Source organism: Thamnophis sirtalis, unplaced genomic scaffold (assembly GCF_051295495.1).
Source record: "Thamnophis sirtalis isolate CommonGarterSnake01/CBP01778 unplaced genomic scaffold, rThaSir2_p1.2 scaffold_8, whole genome shotgun sequence".
Lineage (NCBI taxonomy): Eukaryota > Metazoa > Chordata > Lepidosauria > Squamata > Natricidae > Thamnophis > Thamnophis sirtalis.
In genome coordinates this window covers 49,691,435-49,707,959 of record NW_028261388.1, presented here as the reverse complement: position 1 = coordinate 49,707,959, position 16,525 = coordinate 49,691,435, and the positions used below count along the sequence as shown (strand labels likewise).

Sequence of the window (16,525 nt, the reverse complement as noted above, 5' to 3'; positions counted from 1 at the left end):
TCTAACAGTCCCCAAGGGTGACACACATCCCATGCTGCAAACCTGTGCAAATAAAAAATGGCTTTATTTCTACACAGCCATCACTCTGAAATTATGGAGCCATGATGTCAAGTGAACTCATCAGATTCCGTTGCTTCTAATGGAAAAACTGCATTTGGTAAGTCAACATTCTAAGCATAGTATCATTTCTTATCACTGTTATCATGATTGTTATCATGATAACTTATGAGTGTTACATCATAATGTTTCTTGCTCATATCACTAAGGAAGCTTCATGCTTCTAACTTCTAATTATGCTTGACCTAGAATTCTGCATTTTCTCTTAAAGAAAGGTGGTATATGAAGATATGGCACAATGATGCATAATTTTTGCAAAATAAAACAAAACCCTTCTACATATATAATACATTACAATAATTAATTGTGGATAGTGAAAATGTAACTTGTAAAAAAGAAAAAAGAGACAAATGCTATACAACAAATAATTAGTAAAAGAAATGAAAATAAAATTGCTAGCCTCTATAGCCTCTGATATACATCTATATTATGATTGCACTTGAAATATTAAGTGTATTTTTTGGCAATCTACCTTTAAAAATATATAGAGCTGAAAAAATGCAGAACAGAATGAATCAAATGACTGGGAAACTAGACTAATTCTCCTATAAGGAAATATAGGAATTGGGGCTTTAATACTTGGAATAAGAGTAATTAAAGGCAGGTATGATAAATGCATATAAAGTCACGTATGGTAAGAAAAATACCGCTAGGGAGAATATTTTTTTTCAGAATGTTAGAGCACACAATCATTTATTGACATTAAATGCAGATAGTTTCAAGCTAATAAAGCAAATATTTCTTTAAAGAATGCATACTTAAACTATTTAATTTACTGGATTTACATGGTGATGAAACAACAAATTTTGTGCTTTGTCAAAAAATATTTTAAAAGACTAGTTGAATTTATAAAAGACTGAGCTAGAAATGGTTACTAGCTTGATAGCTATGGACTACCTCTGGAAACAGTGCATGTTAAGTGACTGCTGCAGGGAGCAACAATGAAAGAGATCTGTTGCTCTTCCATCCATATTTATGAGGTTCTCAAATGCATCTGGCTGACCAAGAAGTGATACATTTTGCTGGACAAGGTGACTCTGCTCTGATCCAACAAGAGGTCCCCCTACAGTCTCAATGTGTAAATTATTTTGAAAAAATTTAAACCAGAAGAGGTTCAAATAATATTATATATTTTCTTTTTCTGATTGAATTTCTGTGTATGTAAGTTTAACATTCCACCCTGCTTAGATACAAATAAAAATTCATGCACCTTAACTTGCAGAGAAACTATGCTGATATGTATTCCCCAAAATTCATATTGACTACTCAAAATGAGTTATTAGAGTTGAAGCATCTCTCCCTCCTTCCTCCCTCCCTCCCTCCCTCCCTCCCTCCCTCCCTCCCCCTCTCTCTTTCTCTCTCTCTTCTTTCCTTCCTTCCTTTCTTTTCTGTTGGAAACCATACTTGAGAGGTTTCTGAAGCTGAAGAATTGACAGGTTGCTGTTTTTCTAGCCAAAGATGCAAATTCTTTTTTTAAAAATAGTTGAAGCCGATAGAATAAAAGGTAAAGTTAATTCCCAGTAATAAATTTTAAGTATTATACATTTGCCTAATTATTGATGAGAACATTTCCTTCTAGAATTACCTTTATGGCTAAAGATGAAGGAAGGAAAGACTGCCAGTGTTTTATGTGGCTATGTTTGCACAGATCAAGAAGTAATGCTAAGACTGCATTCTGAAAGATGGGATTTCCTGTCTCAGATTAAATTCTTAACAAGAATAAATTCTCTGGAGCGGCTTCCTATTATTCTGTGCTCTGCTAGAAGTGCTGCAAATATTTCTGCTTTGTCTGGCTTTTAATCTATGATTTATTATTGTTTTTGACTTCTAGTGACCAGTGGGGGAAGTGATTTTAAGAGTTAGATGTGCAATTAATCTCAATGTACTTTATTGTACAAATCAGTGAGACTTAAATTTTTCATGCTGTTTGAAATACTTACATTCAAAGGGCATATTAGAAAATCACTGCATCTATTTTTATGAATGTTGGCATATTAATGGTACTGGCAAATAATACAATTTTTTTGTTTTCCTAAATTAGATTAGAGGAGATGGAGCCCCATTTCTTTAAAGCTTCTTCCAGTTTTAGGATAAAAGAAAATAGGGTGGATCAGGGAGCTGGCAAGCACACTCCCTGCTCCCTGCTCCACCCTATTTTCTTTTACATTAAAAAAAAATCATTCTTTTTTTTAAGAGAAAAGGAACCTAGAATACTGTACAAAATGTTTTAGACTTTGCTGTTTTCATTTTAGGAATGCCTAGGGGTCACTTAAAGGTATTTGCAAAAAATTATTGAGGGTGGTGGTGGTGCTTTTTATGTAACCATGTCTTTAGCTCACAGCTATTTTATAAGTGGACATTCCCCCTTATTGCCAGATTTAATTCTAAGAGAATGCCTAAAACAGATTCTTAACCCATTACCCCCACATTAAATTATTCTGATCAGATTATGTGGTGCCAGCAAAAAATCTATGTTACTACATTCTTATTATTTTAACTAGATGCTAGTAACAGCAATGTACTTTCTATCCTGCGTTTCAATGATGCAATCAGAGCAGCCAACATTATTGGCAAATTGTTTTTGCAACATAAAGTTTGTAAAGGATAATGTAATACTGTATTTTGTTAGAAATAGGTGAAAATGCTTATCTATGTGCTTAGAGGGCAGCTAGTAAGTTTTGCTTGGCAGAAGTTCAACTGTATTTAATCCCAGATAAGTAGCATGGTTTGGAGTCTAACATTAACACATTTAAGTTCTTCTGCAATTTGTTCCTAGCATGGAAAAATGATTTTTATTTTATGCATTTTCAGAAGCACTTGTATATATTATCATTGTATAATTATAATTTATTGTAAATTTCAATCATTCTTGATTTAAGTATCTATGAATTATTTTTAGATCATTTTTTATTTACAAGCACAGAAACATAAAACAAATATAAAACACAAAAAGAAGAATCTAAATCAGGGACAATAAAATAAATGGAATAAAACGATTGGCAGCAATTCAGGAAGAAGCCATTATTTGAGCAGTCCATTAAAGCTCAAAACAATATATCATCTTCAAAAGCCTGATAAAATAAAAACCTCTTTGCATTATGCGCAAACTTGATGTTGGAGAGACTTGATTTATTAAGTCCCTCAGAAAAATGAAGGCAAGTATTGGAGAAAGCCATCAGAAACAAAGTCTTCTGTTGTTCATCTATAATCTAAATAAATTAATCTTGTTGCAGCTTCAGAATGGAACTTTCCTAGACTGGAGCTCATTTAATAGTTGTAGTTCCAGAGTTAGTAGATGATCTTATTTTGTCAGATGTTTGATGGCTCTCTATTGTCTTTTTCTTCCTTACTTTGCTTCTTTCAGATTGGTTGCACTTCAGCTTCTTTAATAATAACAACTGAAGTCTAAGTCAGCTGGACGGTATCAGATTTTAGAAAGTTGATGTGAAAGATTATTTGTGTAGATCATTTTTTCCTGTTAAAAAAAGTCCTTTTCCTCTGTCCTTTAAAAAAGTGTGTGTGTGTGTGTGTGTGTGTGTTTGTGTGTGTGTGTGTGTGTGTGTTCATTTTTCATATATACTCATGTTTTTTAAATCCTGTGCTTTTGACATTGTCTTAAAAGCAAGTTTGGCTGCATAGAATTCACATCTATTTGAGCTTGGAATTTATATTACCATCTGGTACAAGTTGAAAGTCTGACAATTTATTCGAAATACAGGATAATTAAAAAACAAATACTGACATACCCTAAATACTGAGAAGTAATATAATAGTTAATAATTCTGTGCATTTCCCTAGTTTCTTTTACTTGTTTGTTTTAGAGATATAATAAAGCCCCCCCTCCCCCAGCTTCCATTATATCTGATTCTCAGAGCCTGCTGGGACAAGTCCTTTCAGTTTCTTGGCAAGGTTTTTCAGAAGTGGTTTGCCATTGATTCCTTCCTAGAGCTGAGAGAAAGTGACTGGCCTAAAATCAATCCAGCTGGCTTTGTGCCAAAGGCTGGACTAGAACTCATAGTCTCTGGTTTCTATTCTGATGCTTTAATCACACCAAACTGGCTCTCATGAGAAAAGTAAAGCACCTCTAATACAAGATACAGATAGTCCTCAACTTACGACCACAATTGAGCCCAACATTCATGTTGCTAAGTGAAACATCTGTTAAGTGAATTTTGCCCCACTTTATGACTTTGCTTGCCACAGCTGTTAAATCAATCCCTGCAGTTGTTAAATGAGTAACATGGTTTTTAAGTGAATCTGGCTTCCCCATTGACTTTGCTTGTTGGAAGGACACAAAAGGTAATCCCATGACTTTGGAACATAAAAACTGTCATAAATATAAGTCAGTTGCCAAGTGTCTGAATTTTGATCATGTGACCATGGGAATGCTGTAACAGTTGTAAAGTGTAAAAAATAGTCATAAGTCACTTTTTTCAGTGCTATTGTAACCTTGAACAGTCACTAAATGAACAGTTGTAAGTCAAGGACTACTTGTAGTTCAGGGATGGGTTCCTACCAGTTCTAACCTCTTCTATAGAAGAGTAAGTAAGTAAGTAAGTAAGTAAGTAAGTAAGTAAGCAAGCAAGCAAGCAAGCAAGCAAGCAAGCAAGCAAGCAAGCAAGCAAGCAAGCAAGCAAGCAAGCAAGCAAGTAAGTAAGATCTTTCTTACGGTCAAAGACCAGCAATATACATTTGTCTTTACACTATATTAAAAATACTAACATTAAAATATAATTAAAAGTATTTACATTAAAAGTGGATAATAACATTATGGTCCAAAGATTGTTAAAGGTATGTCCAGATAATTGGTACAAGATGGTACTATACTGTAGCCAATTTTTTTCTTATGGACATTGCAGCAGCACAGAACTTTGCCACTGCATACGTGGTAGCCGGGTTAGTGTCCTGGAGGAGAAAGCCTAGATAAACATTGTCTGCCCTCCCTGGCAATCTCTCTAATAAGGGGAGAATATATGCAGACCTACAAGCTCTGTGTAGCTCGCAGTGTAATAGTACATGTGAATTATCTTCCACTTCTCCTTTACCACATATACAAACGTGTTCGGCTATAGGTGTTCTTTTATACCTGCCCTGGAGGAGTGCTGAGGGAAGAATGTTAAATCTGGCTCTGAAGAAAGCTATTCTTTGTTTTGGAGAGATCAGGTCATTCAGATATCTTGCCGATTCCCACACACCCTGTTTTATTCTGTCCCTACTGTGGAGAGGCAACCTATAGAAGAGGTTCCACAAATCTGCAGTGCCATTTAGAACTGGTTCCAGCTCCCTCCCCCCACCCGTCTGCACCATGCTTGCCCCACCTGCCGCTCCCTGATTGGCTGGCTCACCAATCGCCCCACCTGCCTCTAAGAGTCCTATCAAAACCTTAAAGTCTTAAAGCTGTCAAGTTTGAACATCCCTGGAGTTTTTTTCTAAAGGGTTAGGGGTGCAAGGGTCTTGTAACTTGACAGCTTTAAGACTTGCGTGCTTCAAATGCCAGAGTTTCTGAGCCAACGTTTTGGTTGCTAAGCAAGAGCATTGTTAAGTGAGTTTCACCACATTTTACAAGTTGGCCATGCCCACCCAGTCACATGGCCAGCAAGCCACTCCCACAAAGCAGGCCACACCTACAGAAGAGGTTCTAAAAAATTTTGAAACCCACCACTGCTGTAGTTGTAGTAGTTCTTTTGCATGCTGCCTTGAATGACTTTCCAGTCTGTGAGAATTTTGGCATTAATACTTGAGAGACGGGACCTCTAGAACTGGCATTTCTTGTAACAAGAATTTATTCCTCATTTCTTAGAGATAACAAGATTGTAAAGTTAGATTTTTTTAAAGGCAAGACCTTTTTTAAAAAAATGCAGTGTCAGTGCAAACATCACTTTTTGAGCCATAAGCATAATCTTGATTTTCTTTCATTTTCATAAATTAGAAATGAAAAACATGGTTTCTGTAGGCAAAGGAAAGGCTTTTGGAGCACTTGCCGTAATTGAGGAGGTGGAGAATATTTGAGCACTTTCTAAAATGAGGAGTGAATACACTGCATCTGCTTTGTGTAGGAGTGCATCTCTGAATTCTATCTGGCAGCTGTAGTATCCAGCTAAAATATTGTTCTCTAACTCCCACGCTCCTAATATTCTTCCTACACCATCTTTCTTGGATAAAATCCCTCCTGTGAGAATACTAGAGATAGATACCTCAGGGAATCAGTCTGCGGGTTGTTGCGGGTAAAATACCAATCTGTGAACAAAATCCTATAGGTCAGTCTTGCCGAAGATAATTCTGTCGTTTTTCGCTTCACGTTTTATCTTCTGTAATGCATTCATAAATAAATTCAAAATGACGTCATCTTTTAACAGGCAGATGTTAGATATCTGAAGGAATTTAAGTCCGACTTTTTTTTTAAAAAAAAGCTTTTTAATAATGCCCTACTGCGAAAGAGTTTCTGGATAATGTTTCTGGGAAAAGTGGGCTTGCAGTTTTGTAATCTTAGCCAAAGAAGAGAGAGCAGAATAAGAAAGAATTTCATTTTGAGCAAATGCAAATTGGATGGTGAAGGAATCTTTTGGCCCTAAAGGACAGGTGAGTAGATTCCTATAAATCTAGACCTTGGCTTGAAGAATAGAGGAGATATTGGAATTTATATCACAGGATGGAAGATATTTTTCCCTTGTTCTTCTAGCCAGAAAATTCTTTCAGGAGACTTGCTCCCTGCTTCTCTAAAGGCCTGCATCTTCCTCTCTCCAGTTAGCAGTCCTAATGGCATAGGGAGGAGATAAAAACCTTGATTTCTGACTTGAGTTGTCTTTGCTGAGAAAATAAATAAAAGTCCTATCTACTGTATTTATCTACAACTAGATCATAATTTGGAAGATATTGACAATCATGGGATATTATTATTAGTTTAGGTAATCATTGCCAGAACAGCCAAAGCTGTAACATCTTTAGGGTGTAAATTGAGAACATAAGCAGGACTAATTATTTTTGATCAGACTCCTATCTGGTCAAAATTCAATGTTCTGTTTTGACAATGCAATCACATCATTGGGGAAAACAGCATCCCTCAGCCAATGATATTGGATGTAATTCACAGTAAGGCGGGGTAAGGCTTCTTTGTAAAAGGTGCTTTATAATATATGGGTCAATGTACAACCCCATTTTTCAAATTATTTAAACAGTCACATCCTTTTGCAGCCCTTCTTGGCTGCTTCAAAAACTGTTTTTTTTTTTTACAGTTTCTACACTTTTTGTGAAGAATTTGTCCATGGCTAATACAAAGCCTTCATAATCAATGGCCATTGCTTATCTTTTATTCCATTGATAATTGATATAATTATATTTTACAAATAAAAAATCAAACCATTAAATGTTATTTTAATTCATTTTCAAGTGCAAATTTGTTTCTTTTCTGTAAGATCTTTAGTGAGACCTTACCCTATTTTATATGTGAATGTTGTCAGCATAGAATCACCTACCTTAGTAGAGCTCTCCCTGTCTAAATAAACTACTTTATAAAAATGCATCAGTATGTACATTTAATAACTAAAAAGGATATACTCACAATTGGTTGCCAAATAAAAGCTTTCTGTACAGGAATCATTATTTAGAGAGCAAAATAAATCACAGTGCAAAGAAGTAGCATAATTTTAATTAAAAAGGAGTATCTGAAAGTCAAAATGAGACTGTAGAATTTTTCAGCATGGGTAGAAGGATGAACATGCTGCAAGCAAGAAGTCACAGTGGTCTCCATAGGTGCTTGCCAATTTCATCAGAAGACCAGGAATGGTATTAACGCCACATGTGTTGCCACTTTTGACCATGTGTGTGGCATTTGCATGCATGTTGAAAAGGAGCAGAGCTTGCATTACAATGCTGCTAATAGCAGTCCAACTCTCCTTGTTCCACCAAACCTTCCCTCTGGATGCCAGATGATATTTTTAAGAATCAATTTTCATAGAAGGATGGAGCTCAAGGATCTCTAGAGAGAGCTTTTAACATGCATTTTAAAAACATATGCTTTTATTAATATAACACATGTCTTTTTGAATGACATTATGGTCCAGAATTCTGAAAGACTTTTCATCACAAAATCCCAAGTCTCTTTTTATAAATGTAACTTAGGGACTCAACATATTTACATACCCCAAGAACTGCTACTTTCTGCAAGGTCAGAAATTAACAGCTTGAAACCCAACTAGTTAATTATCATAAGGAAGGACAGGTGGAAATTGCTCTCCTACCCCAAAAAAGAAATGTCACCTCCTGCACAGCAGGAGGAAAAGTTGTTAGAATTTGCATCTTGGTTACACCAGAGGTGGGTTGCTATTGGTTTGCACCGGTCTTGGCGATCCTGTAGTGCAAATTGGGATGGGGTTGCTGAACCAGTAGGGATGGCAGGCTAGCCATGCCCTCGAACCTGTTTTCTGGTTGCCCATGCCATTGCCGGGCATGTTTTTTAGTCATTTTATAAAGTGTGGGCAACGCGAACCAGCAGTAATGCTGGCAGCAACCCATCCCTGGGTTGCACTATAAATAGATCTTGCATTTGTTATATAGCTGTCACTAATTTTTTCTCCTGTCAGTTTTATTATTTACAGTAAATCTGCTTATCAAAGATTTGCATCCTGGGATGTATGCTTGAGCCTCCTTCCAGTTGTAATGTTTGCCAAGAAAAGGCTGACAATACCTTTAAATATAGCATCACAAATGACTCCATTCTTGCTGAGATCAGTGTTTCTCCCCAAGGTCTCTTGCTGCCATTTGGCTCACCTGTTGATTGCAGCAAGTGCAAAGAAAACGTCAGCATTAATAAAGACATTCTAGGACTTTAAATGCTTACAATACTTTAGAGGGGCATAATCCCATCTTCTGTTCCCTGGAATTCATGGAGAAATGTAATGATTATTTGAGCTCCATTATATTTTTTCCATTAAAGCCACAAGGTATATGTTGAAGGTGGAGTCCTTGCTGCTCTCTCAGCTTGGTTATTTTCTTGCAGTTATTTTCTTCAATACCTGACCAGGTAACATAATCAGTGCTAGCATTTATAACCTGCAAGAAAACCAAACTCAAAGAGCAGCAAGGACCCTGAGCTTTAAATGCTCTCTGCTATTGGTGGTATTTTGAAGGTGTTGGGCAGGAGTATAATTTTGTTCCCATGTCAAACATACATTTTGGACCAAAGAAAGATAAATCACTGATTAGTCGGGGTAATTAGGAATATTATCACTTTAAATCAGCTTATTATCTTCCAAAGTTTTAAACTATTTGAATAATTGAAAGAAGAATGGGGATGGCCTAAAAGTATAAATTTTTTAGCCGTTAGCAAAACTTTAGCCCAAATTTGGCCCTTAACAGCATCTAAGGCTCCCAAATTGTTATGTATTGAAATATGCATTAGATTCGAAATCTACAGTATTTTTATAAATTAATGTATTACTATGGTGAATATTAGATATTTGCAAAAAAAATATCTGGCATAAATTACCATACCATATTAAGAAATCAATGGCCAAAGAATTAATATTAAATATGGTTCTAATAATCTTAGCTCAACAAAAGATTATTGTTCCTGCTATAAAATAGAAGTGTAAAATGGATGATGGGACATATATGATTGATTTTGTCCTGTTGATAGCCATAAGTTTCTCAGCATGCTGTAATAACAATCTGTATAGTTTAATCCCTATGGAATGAACTACCCCCAGAAATCCGGACCCTACCCACTCTCATGGCCTTCTGAAAGGCTATCAAGACCTGGCTATTCCGGCAGGCCTGGGGCTGTTGACCTCATTACCGAGGTCCAGCCCCGATTAGACTGGGTGCATGATGTGGTTTTTTTAATCTGTTTTCCTCCGTTTTTTTAACTCTTTACTTTTTAAAAAAATATTTTCTGTAAGCTGTCCGGAGTCCTTCGGGATTTGGCGGCCTATAAATTTATTAAATCAAATCAAATCAAATATGAATGTATTTTTAATGAATATAGTAAAAAAAATGAAATTTACTATATGAAGACCTATGAATGTATCAAGCATGGAAGATAGAAAACATTATTCTTTCACTTCTTGCTAACATTTACTGAGAGGCAAGAGAAATTGAGGGAAGGGAATGCATCCATTCAGAACTTTAACATGCTCTTTAATAACTTTAATAATCTCTTTTTGTTGGTATTATGCCATTGTCAGAAGAAAGGATTCCCTTTGGGACAGGGCATTTTATGGTGATACAGTTTTCTTCCAGATAAATAATTAATGAGTATTTTAGTTATGAGGAAGGTGATATCTCTTTCAATAATATAAATTAAAAGTACTTAATTTTAATAAGAAAATAAGTAAATATATGGAGAAAATTAGGATAAGAATATGAAGAGAAAAACCAAGAATTGATATTACAAAAGTGATTGTTGCTAAAAGTAATTTTTCAAAAGCAGAAAAAAATGAAGGGGAACAAAAGTGCATTTATCATGTTTTTCTTACAAAAATTAGCTGAATTCTGCCTTGTTTATCGGTATTTTAGTAGTAATTTATCAAATAAAAAATATAAAATGCAAAATTTGCAATAATCTTTGTATTTCTGTCAACTGTAGTTTCAAAAAAAACAGATGAATTTGTGGGATTCAATCATTCCTCAGGTTGAAGGATATGCTGCTCAGTGAAACATGGGAATCTTTATAATTGGCATTATATCTTTGGAAAATATAGCTGATGTGAAAGTGCTAAGTTTATATAATATACTCTGTGTATGGCATTTGCAATTCATAGCACATTTCTTAATCAAGCTAATAATTAATATTTCATAACTGGAAATAGTTCTTGAAATCCATTATATTTATTAATAAACCCTTATTAATTTTGTTAATGTGCTCATTGGACAATGGGGGTTATAAAAATTGATTTTATATCCAAGATGCTTCCATATCTACAAAACTTACAGAAAAGAAAAATCTGTTTTCTTTTTCTCTTTTTTATACAGTTATGAGTTCTTAGTAGTTTGACTATTATTCTAAGAAATGGGATGGTGCAGTTGGGATTAGGTAACTATAAACAGGCAGGTGCAAAAGTTATCCTCAGGGGAAGACAAAGAGTATTTCACAGGTTTTAGATCTATGATGTAAAAGATACCTGCGTCAGAAAATAACGCTTGTGCAAAGGCTGGGAATGGCGTTGCTCAAGCACTTTATATAAATAAAGGTAATCCATTTGCTTAGCAACTGTTCAAAGCTACAGTGGTGCTGAAAAAAGTGATTTAAGATTGGTCTTCGCACTTATGACCATTGCAGAATCCCTGCGGTCATGTGCTTAAAATTCAGTCACCTCTTCAACTGGCTTCTAACAAACAAAGTTAGTAAAGGAAACTGGATTCATTTAACAACTATGGAGCCAAGGTGGCGCAGTGGTTAAATGCAGCACTGCAGGCTACTGCTAGATCAGCAGTTCAGCGGTTCAAATCTCACCGGCTCAGGGTTGACTCAGCCTTCCATCCTTCCGAGGTGGGTAAAATGAGGACCCAGATTGTTGGGGGCAATATGCTGACTCTCTGTAAACCGCTTAGAGAGGGCTGAAAGCCCTATGAAGCGGTATATAAGTCCACTGCTATTGCTATTGCTATTGCTTAACAACTGTGGCAAAATAGGTCATAAAATTGGGTACAACTCACTTAGCAACAGAAGTTCTGATCCTAATTGTGGTTGTTAAGTTGAGGACTTCCTGTATAGTTTTAATCGATTGCAGTAATGGGATATGGTTGGTACAATTAAAGAAACATGTGTAGATCTTTGATACCTGACGCATGGAGGTGGATTAGGCTAGTTTAAATCAGATTTAAACCCAAGTGACTTGGAGTCAGAGTTTTTCAAGCAATTCCATTTTGCATAAAATTGTCTCAGGAACAAATATAATGTACCAAATGTGTAAACTAATTTTTAGATTTGTCCCAGAGATTCATTAACTCTTAGTATTGGCAACCTGTGTTATGCAAATCCTGAAACTAGTACAACTCTCTTCGGTTTTAAAACTAGAGAGTAGAAAAGACTCAGTACATCAAGAGGGGGCGGGAATCAATAGATGAAAGAATTTGGGGAATAGAAAATTTTGCACAGAATAGTTTATCTAGCTACAAACATGTAAGTACAGTGGATATGGTTAGCAGATGTATTGCATTGAAACAAAAAACACTATATGTTGAATTGTAGGTCAGTAATAAACAAGAGTTTGTAATACATAATTCTATGCTTGTAAAGCAGTCAGATAAACTGGCAATTGACTAGGGTCACAAAGTTAGACTTATAATAATTTCTTTTGCTCCACAATTGATTAATAACAGAATACAATAACAGTATTGGAAGGAATGTTGGAGGTAGTCTTCACTTTGTTTACCAAGATTGCACCCAAGGAATCTTTGATGGCAAGTTTCTCATTTCTTTAGTGCCAGTATGCTGGCTGGGGAATTCTGGGAGTTGGTCCACACATCTTAAACTTGCCAAGATTGTGAAATGCTGATTTTGTGCTTCAAGAGACTTGCTGTAAAGATTACTTTTTATGTAAGCCTGGATTGTGTTTTTGCAAGACCATCTAATGTTATACTGTACGTCATCGGCCCTTTTTGCTGACAGAAACAGAATTGGAGCACTATAGTTGCACAAGCAAAGAACAGGTTTTCTTCTTAGTGCTCTATCTGAAAACTGAAACTTTCTTTCATATGAGTAAATGATTACATTCACAGTTTGGGATCAAAACTGTACAGGTAGTCCTTGATTTACAACAATTGATTTAGTGACCATTCAAAATTACAACGGCTTTGAAAAAAGTTACATGATCATTTTTCAGACTTGCACACTGTACCATTCCCGTGATCATGTGATCAAAATTCAATGCTTAACAACTGACTCATATTTACGACAGTTGCAGTATCCTGAGGTCTCATGTGATCACATTTTGCAACCTTTTGACAAGCAAGATTCACTTACACACTAAATTACTAACTTAACAACTGCAGTGATTCAATTAATAACTAGAGAAAGAAAAGTTGCAAAATAGGGCAAAACTCACAACAAATGTCTTATTTAGCAATAGAAATTTTGGGCTCAAATGTGGTCATAAGTCAAGGACTACCTGTATTTGATTCTGATTATTTGGACTTCATGCAAAATCTTGCCTATTTGCTTCTATACAACCATCATTTGATTCTGTTCCTTAGAGGGTTGATGATGGAGATTCAAAACAAAATGAAACAAAAGGTCAGGATTTGCAGTGGCATATTAGATAACATAAATTTCCTTTAGCTCCTATTCTCTTGTCGCTGGACAAGCTAATTGTTCTTTCTAATGGGAAAATCCTGTACTATCACGGAAATAAAATGGGAATGAATGACAGGCCATTAAATGACATCAGCTCCCTGGGTGTATCTTATTTCAGTTGCTATGGCATGTTTACAATAAATGATCTGCCTTTCAAAAAACCTTAAATGAATGAAATACTTTGTGCATGATGTTGCCCTTTCTACATCTAGGATATCAGCACATAAATCATTAATTTTATGAAATGTTTTATATATTATTAAAATGTATTTTTAAAAATTGTGATCAGACATTTTTGGTCCTGCTAATTAAATGAAAGAAATACATTGCCAGGAATTGTCTCATTATTTGAAAGATTACTTGTCCTTGTTTGCAGAGAATTATGGATAGGCAAGGACATCCAAACTTATATTTAACTGAATAGGTAATCGGTCATGATTAATATATTGATTAGGTTGATGCATATCTCCTAAAATGATGTAACTGTATAATTCCATGTTTGCTTTCAAAATAGTTTAATGTGGAAGAATTTGTATTAAGTTGGGGAACTTTTGTTTAAAAAAAGAAAAAAATAGTAATCTTACCTTGACATAATGTGCTAATAATCAGTGCTATCAATTTATCTGGTGAATTCATTAAACAGCACCAATATTCAGATTGTTTGCTAAGGTGCAATGATGAACATTTACTGTATGTTCTTTCCCCTTCCAAAAATAATGTATACAAATTGGGATGGTGTTTTAGATGCAAGTAAAGATACTAGGTGGAGTAACAGAAGGCATAAGAAGACAATCTTGGTTAACTTAAAAGCTGTGTAGGCAGGGAACTACTAGAAGGATAGTCTGAATATATTTGGAAGCACCAGATTGAAAAATACCAAGATAGATAATTGAGATTGCAATCTTTTATCTTACTGAGTTTGGAACAAGTGTACAAAAGATTCGGTTGTTAGTAACATGTAGTGTTCCTCTCTTCTGCTAATCATGGAAAGTTCACTATTATAGGGGACTACTAATGGAAGTACCTACAACTCTTACAACTCTTACAGATATTTCCATATGGCATGATACAACATTATAGAAATATACATATGAATGAGAGCCATAAAATTACCTTCCACAAAGGATTGATTGCCTAAAATCTGTTGACAATGGCTGTTGAGATGTCTCTGAGAGAGTGCATATAAAACATACGTTTTCATGCAATATGTGCTATTAAATTAATACAGTAGTTTTCTGTATGAGTAGATTTCTGCAAGGCCTTAAACACCTGGTTTTGTTACTGAACCTTGAGCCCTGGATCTGTGGTGAGCCTATATCATAGATATGTTGATTGTGTTGGTTGATTTTTTTAATCTTGGCTGCTGTACATGTTATTTTTTATTTTGTTATGTTGTTTTTACTTGTTTTTTATTCATTGTTAGCCTCTCAGAATCATCTATTTGAGATAGGAGCTATATAAATCAAGTAAGCAAACCAATTAAACATCCAGAATCATACAGGTGAGATCAGTGAAGTAGAAATTTGATAGAATGAAATAAAATGAAATAAACAAACTGATTATGCATTGGGGCCATTTATTTATTTATTTACTTTATTATTTTTACAAATAATTCAAGGTAGCAAACATATCCAACACACTGTTCTTCTCCTATTTTCTCCACAACAACAATCCTGTGAGGTGATTTGCGCTGAGAAAAAGTGACTGGCAAAGGGCACCCAGCTGGCTTTCATTGCTAAGGCAGGATTTGGACTCAATGTCTCTTGCCTGGTGCCTTAACCACGAGACCACACGGGCTCTGGGCATGCACTGACAATTAATTTAATTCACTTGGACACATTTTTATACTTCTGTAACAGGATAGTGTAATATATAAAACTTGTGTCAAGCTACACAGCATGTATATTGAAAGCTGGCAGCTGACTCATATTCTTCTTGAAATATTAGTTGCATAAAAAGGTTTTATTTGTAACAAGATGAAAACAAAATCAAGATGAGAGAAAGATGGGAGGTATTAGCAGACTCAAGATCTGCTGGGAATGTCAATAGTGTTGGAAAGTAAATTTGAAGCCCTGGGTAGTTTTTCTCTCTATGATAAACAGACACAAATACAGAACTGTAAGCTTAATACTGAGATATTGATAAAACTCAATGCACATTCAAAGAATTATTCTTCATCATCTGGAATACAGTGGCAAATCTCATTTTAAAGTACAGACTACTCTATCTTTATGACATTTATAATCAAAGTAGGAATTGATTTGTTACTAAGAAATCTTTTTTGGGGAAAAAACAGCTATATAGACTACATTAGCTCTTTCCAGTCTAGAAGCATCTAAGATGCATTGGATCATAACTTCCAGAAATCCCGTTTACAGTGGTCAATCAGGAAAATTAAAGTGTACATCCTGTAAATTTTACTATTAGAGCTGTGCAAGTCCTTCAGAAAAGTGCTTTAGATTAGAATATGTAGGAGAGCACAGGATGCAGCTCTTTTAAAATCAATTAACAGGTGTAATTTCTTCCAAACTTTGTGTGGCTGTACTTGGTTATCTTTGAATGTGTCTACAAGCATGGCTACTTCTTTCAAAACAGGATAATATCTGTTTAATCATTTTAATGTTTTTTTTACAAGTTTAATAATTGGGATTAGATTTTGATTATTAAAGAGAAGGATGAAAGGAATTTAGACTAAATGGAAAGGAGGATTATATATTTATATTGTTATATATTTCTGATAATTTTTACTGGACCTTTGTTGATTAAGAAGAAGTGAAGGTTTACAGGTGAGTTAATAGAAAAATGGGATGGGATATGGATTGAAGATATATATGGTTATATGTTAAGACAGTGGTTCCCAAACTTGGCAACTTTAAGACTTGTGGACTTGTCCACAAGTCTTAAAGTTGCCAAGTTTGGGAACCACTGTGTTAAGAGACAGTGATACATTATTTTATATTGAGTATATTTGCTGGGGATGAAGGGGGATGTTTTCCTCTTTGTTCCACCACTTTTCAATATTTTTTTCTATTTTTCTATTAGGTTCTTGCATTACTTTTATTTTAATATCAACCTTAATTAAATTATTGAAAGCAGGGTAACATGGAGACAACTGGA

General features: G+C 35.0%; 1 protein-coding gene across 4 annotated transcripts in view; it reads left to right on the top strand.

The window, feature by feature from the left end:
• The window catches only part of TIAM1 (TIAM Rac1 associated GEF 1), a 202,774-nt gene that overhangs the window by 44,627 nt on the left and 141,622 nt on the right, over positions 1-16,525 (top strand). For 3 of the 4 annotated variants that reach the window (XM_087721587.1, XM_087721588.1, XM_087721585.1), the window contains one exon: positions 78-157. In XM_087721587.1, coding sequence (XP_087577713.1) covers positions 140-157 — 18 coding nt within the window. In that variant the 5' untranslated portion in view covers positions 78-139. Of the gene's footprint in view, positions 1-72; positions 158-16,525 lie in introns of those variants that run through there. The other variant, XM_087721583.1, reaches the window with a different exon arrangement.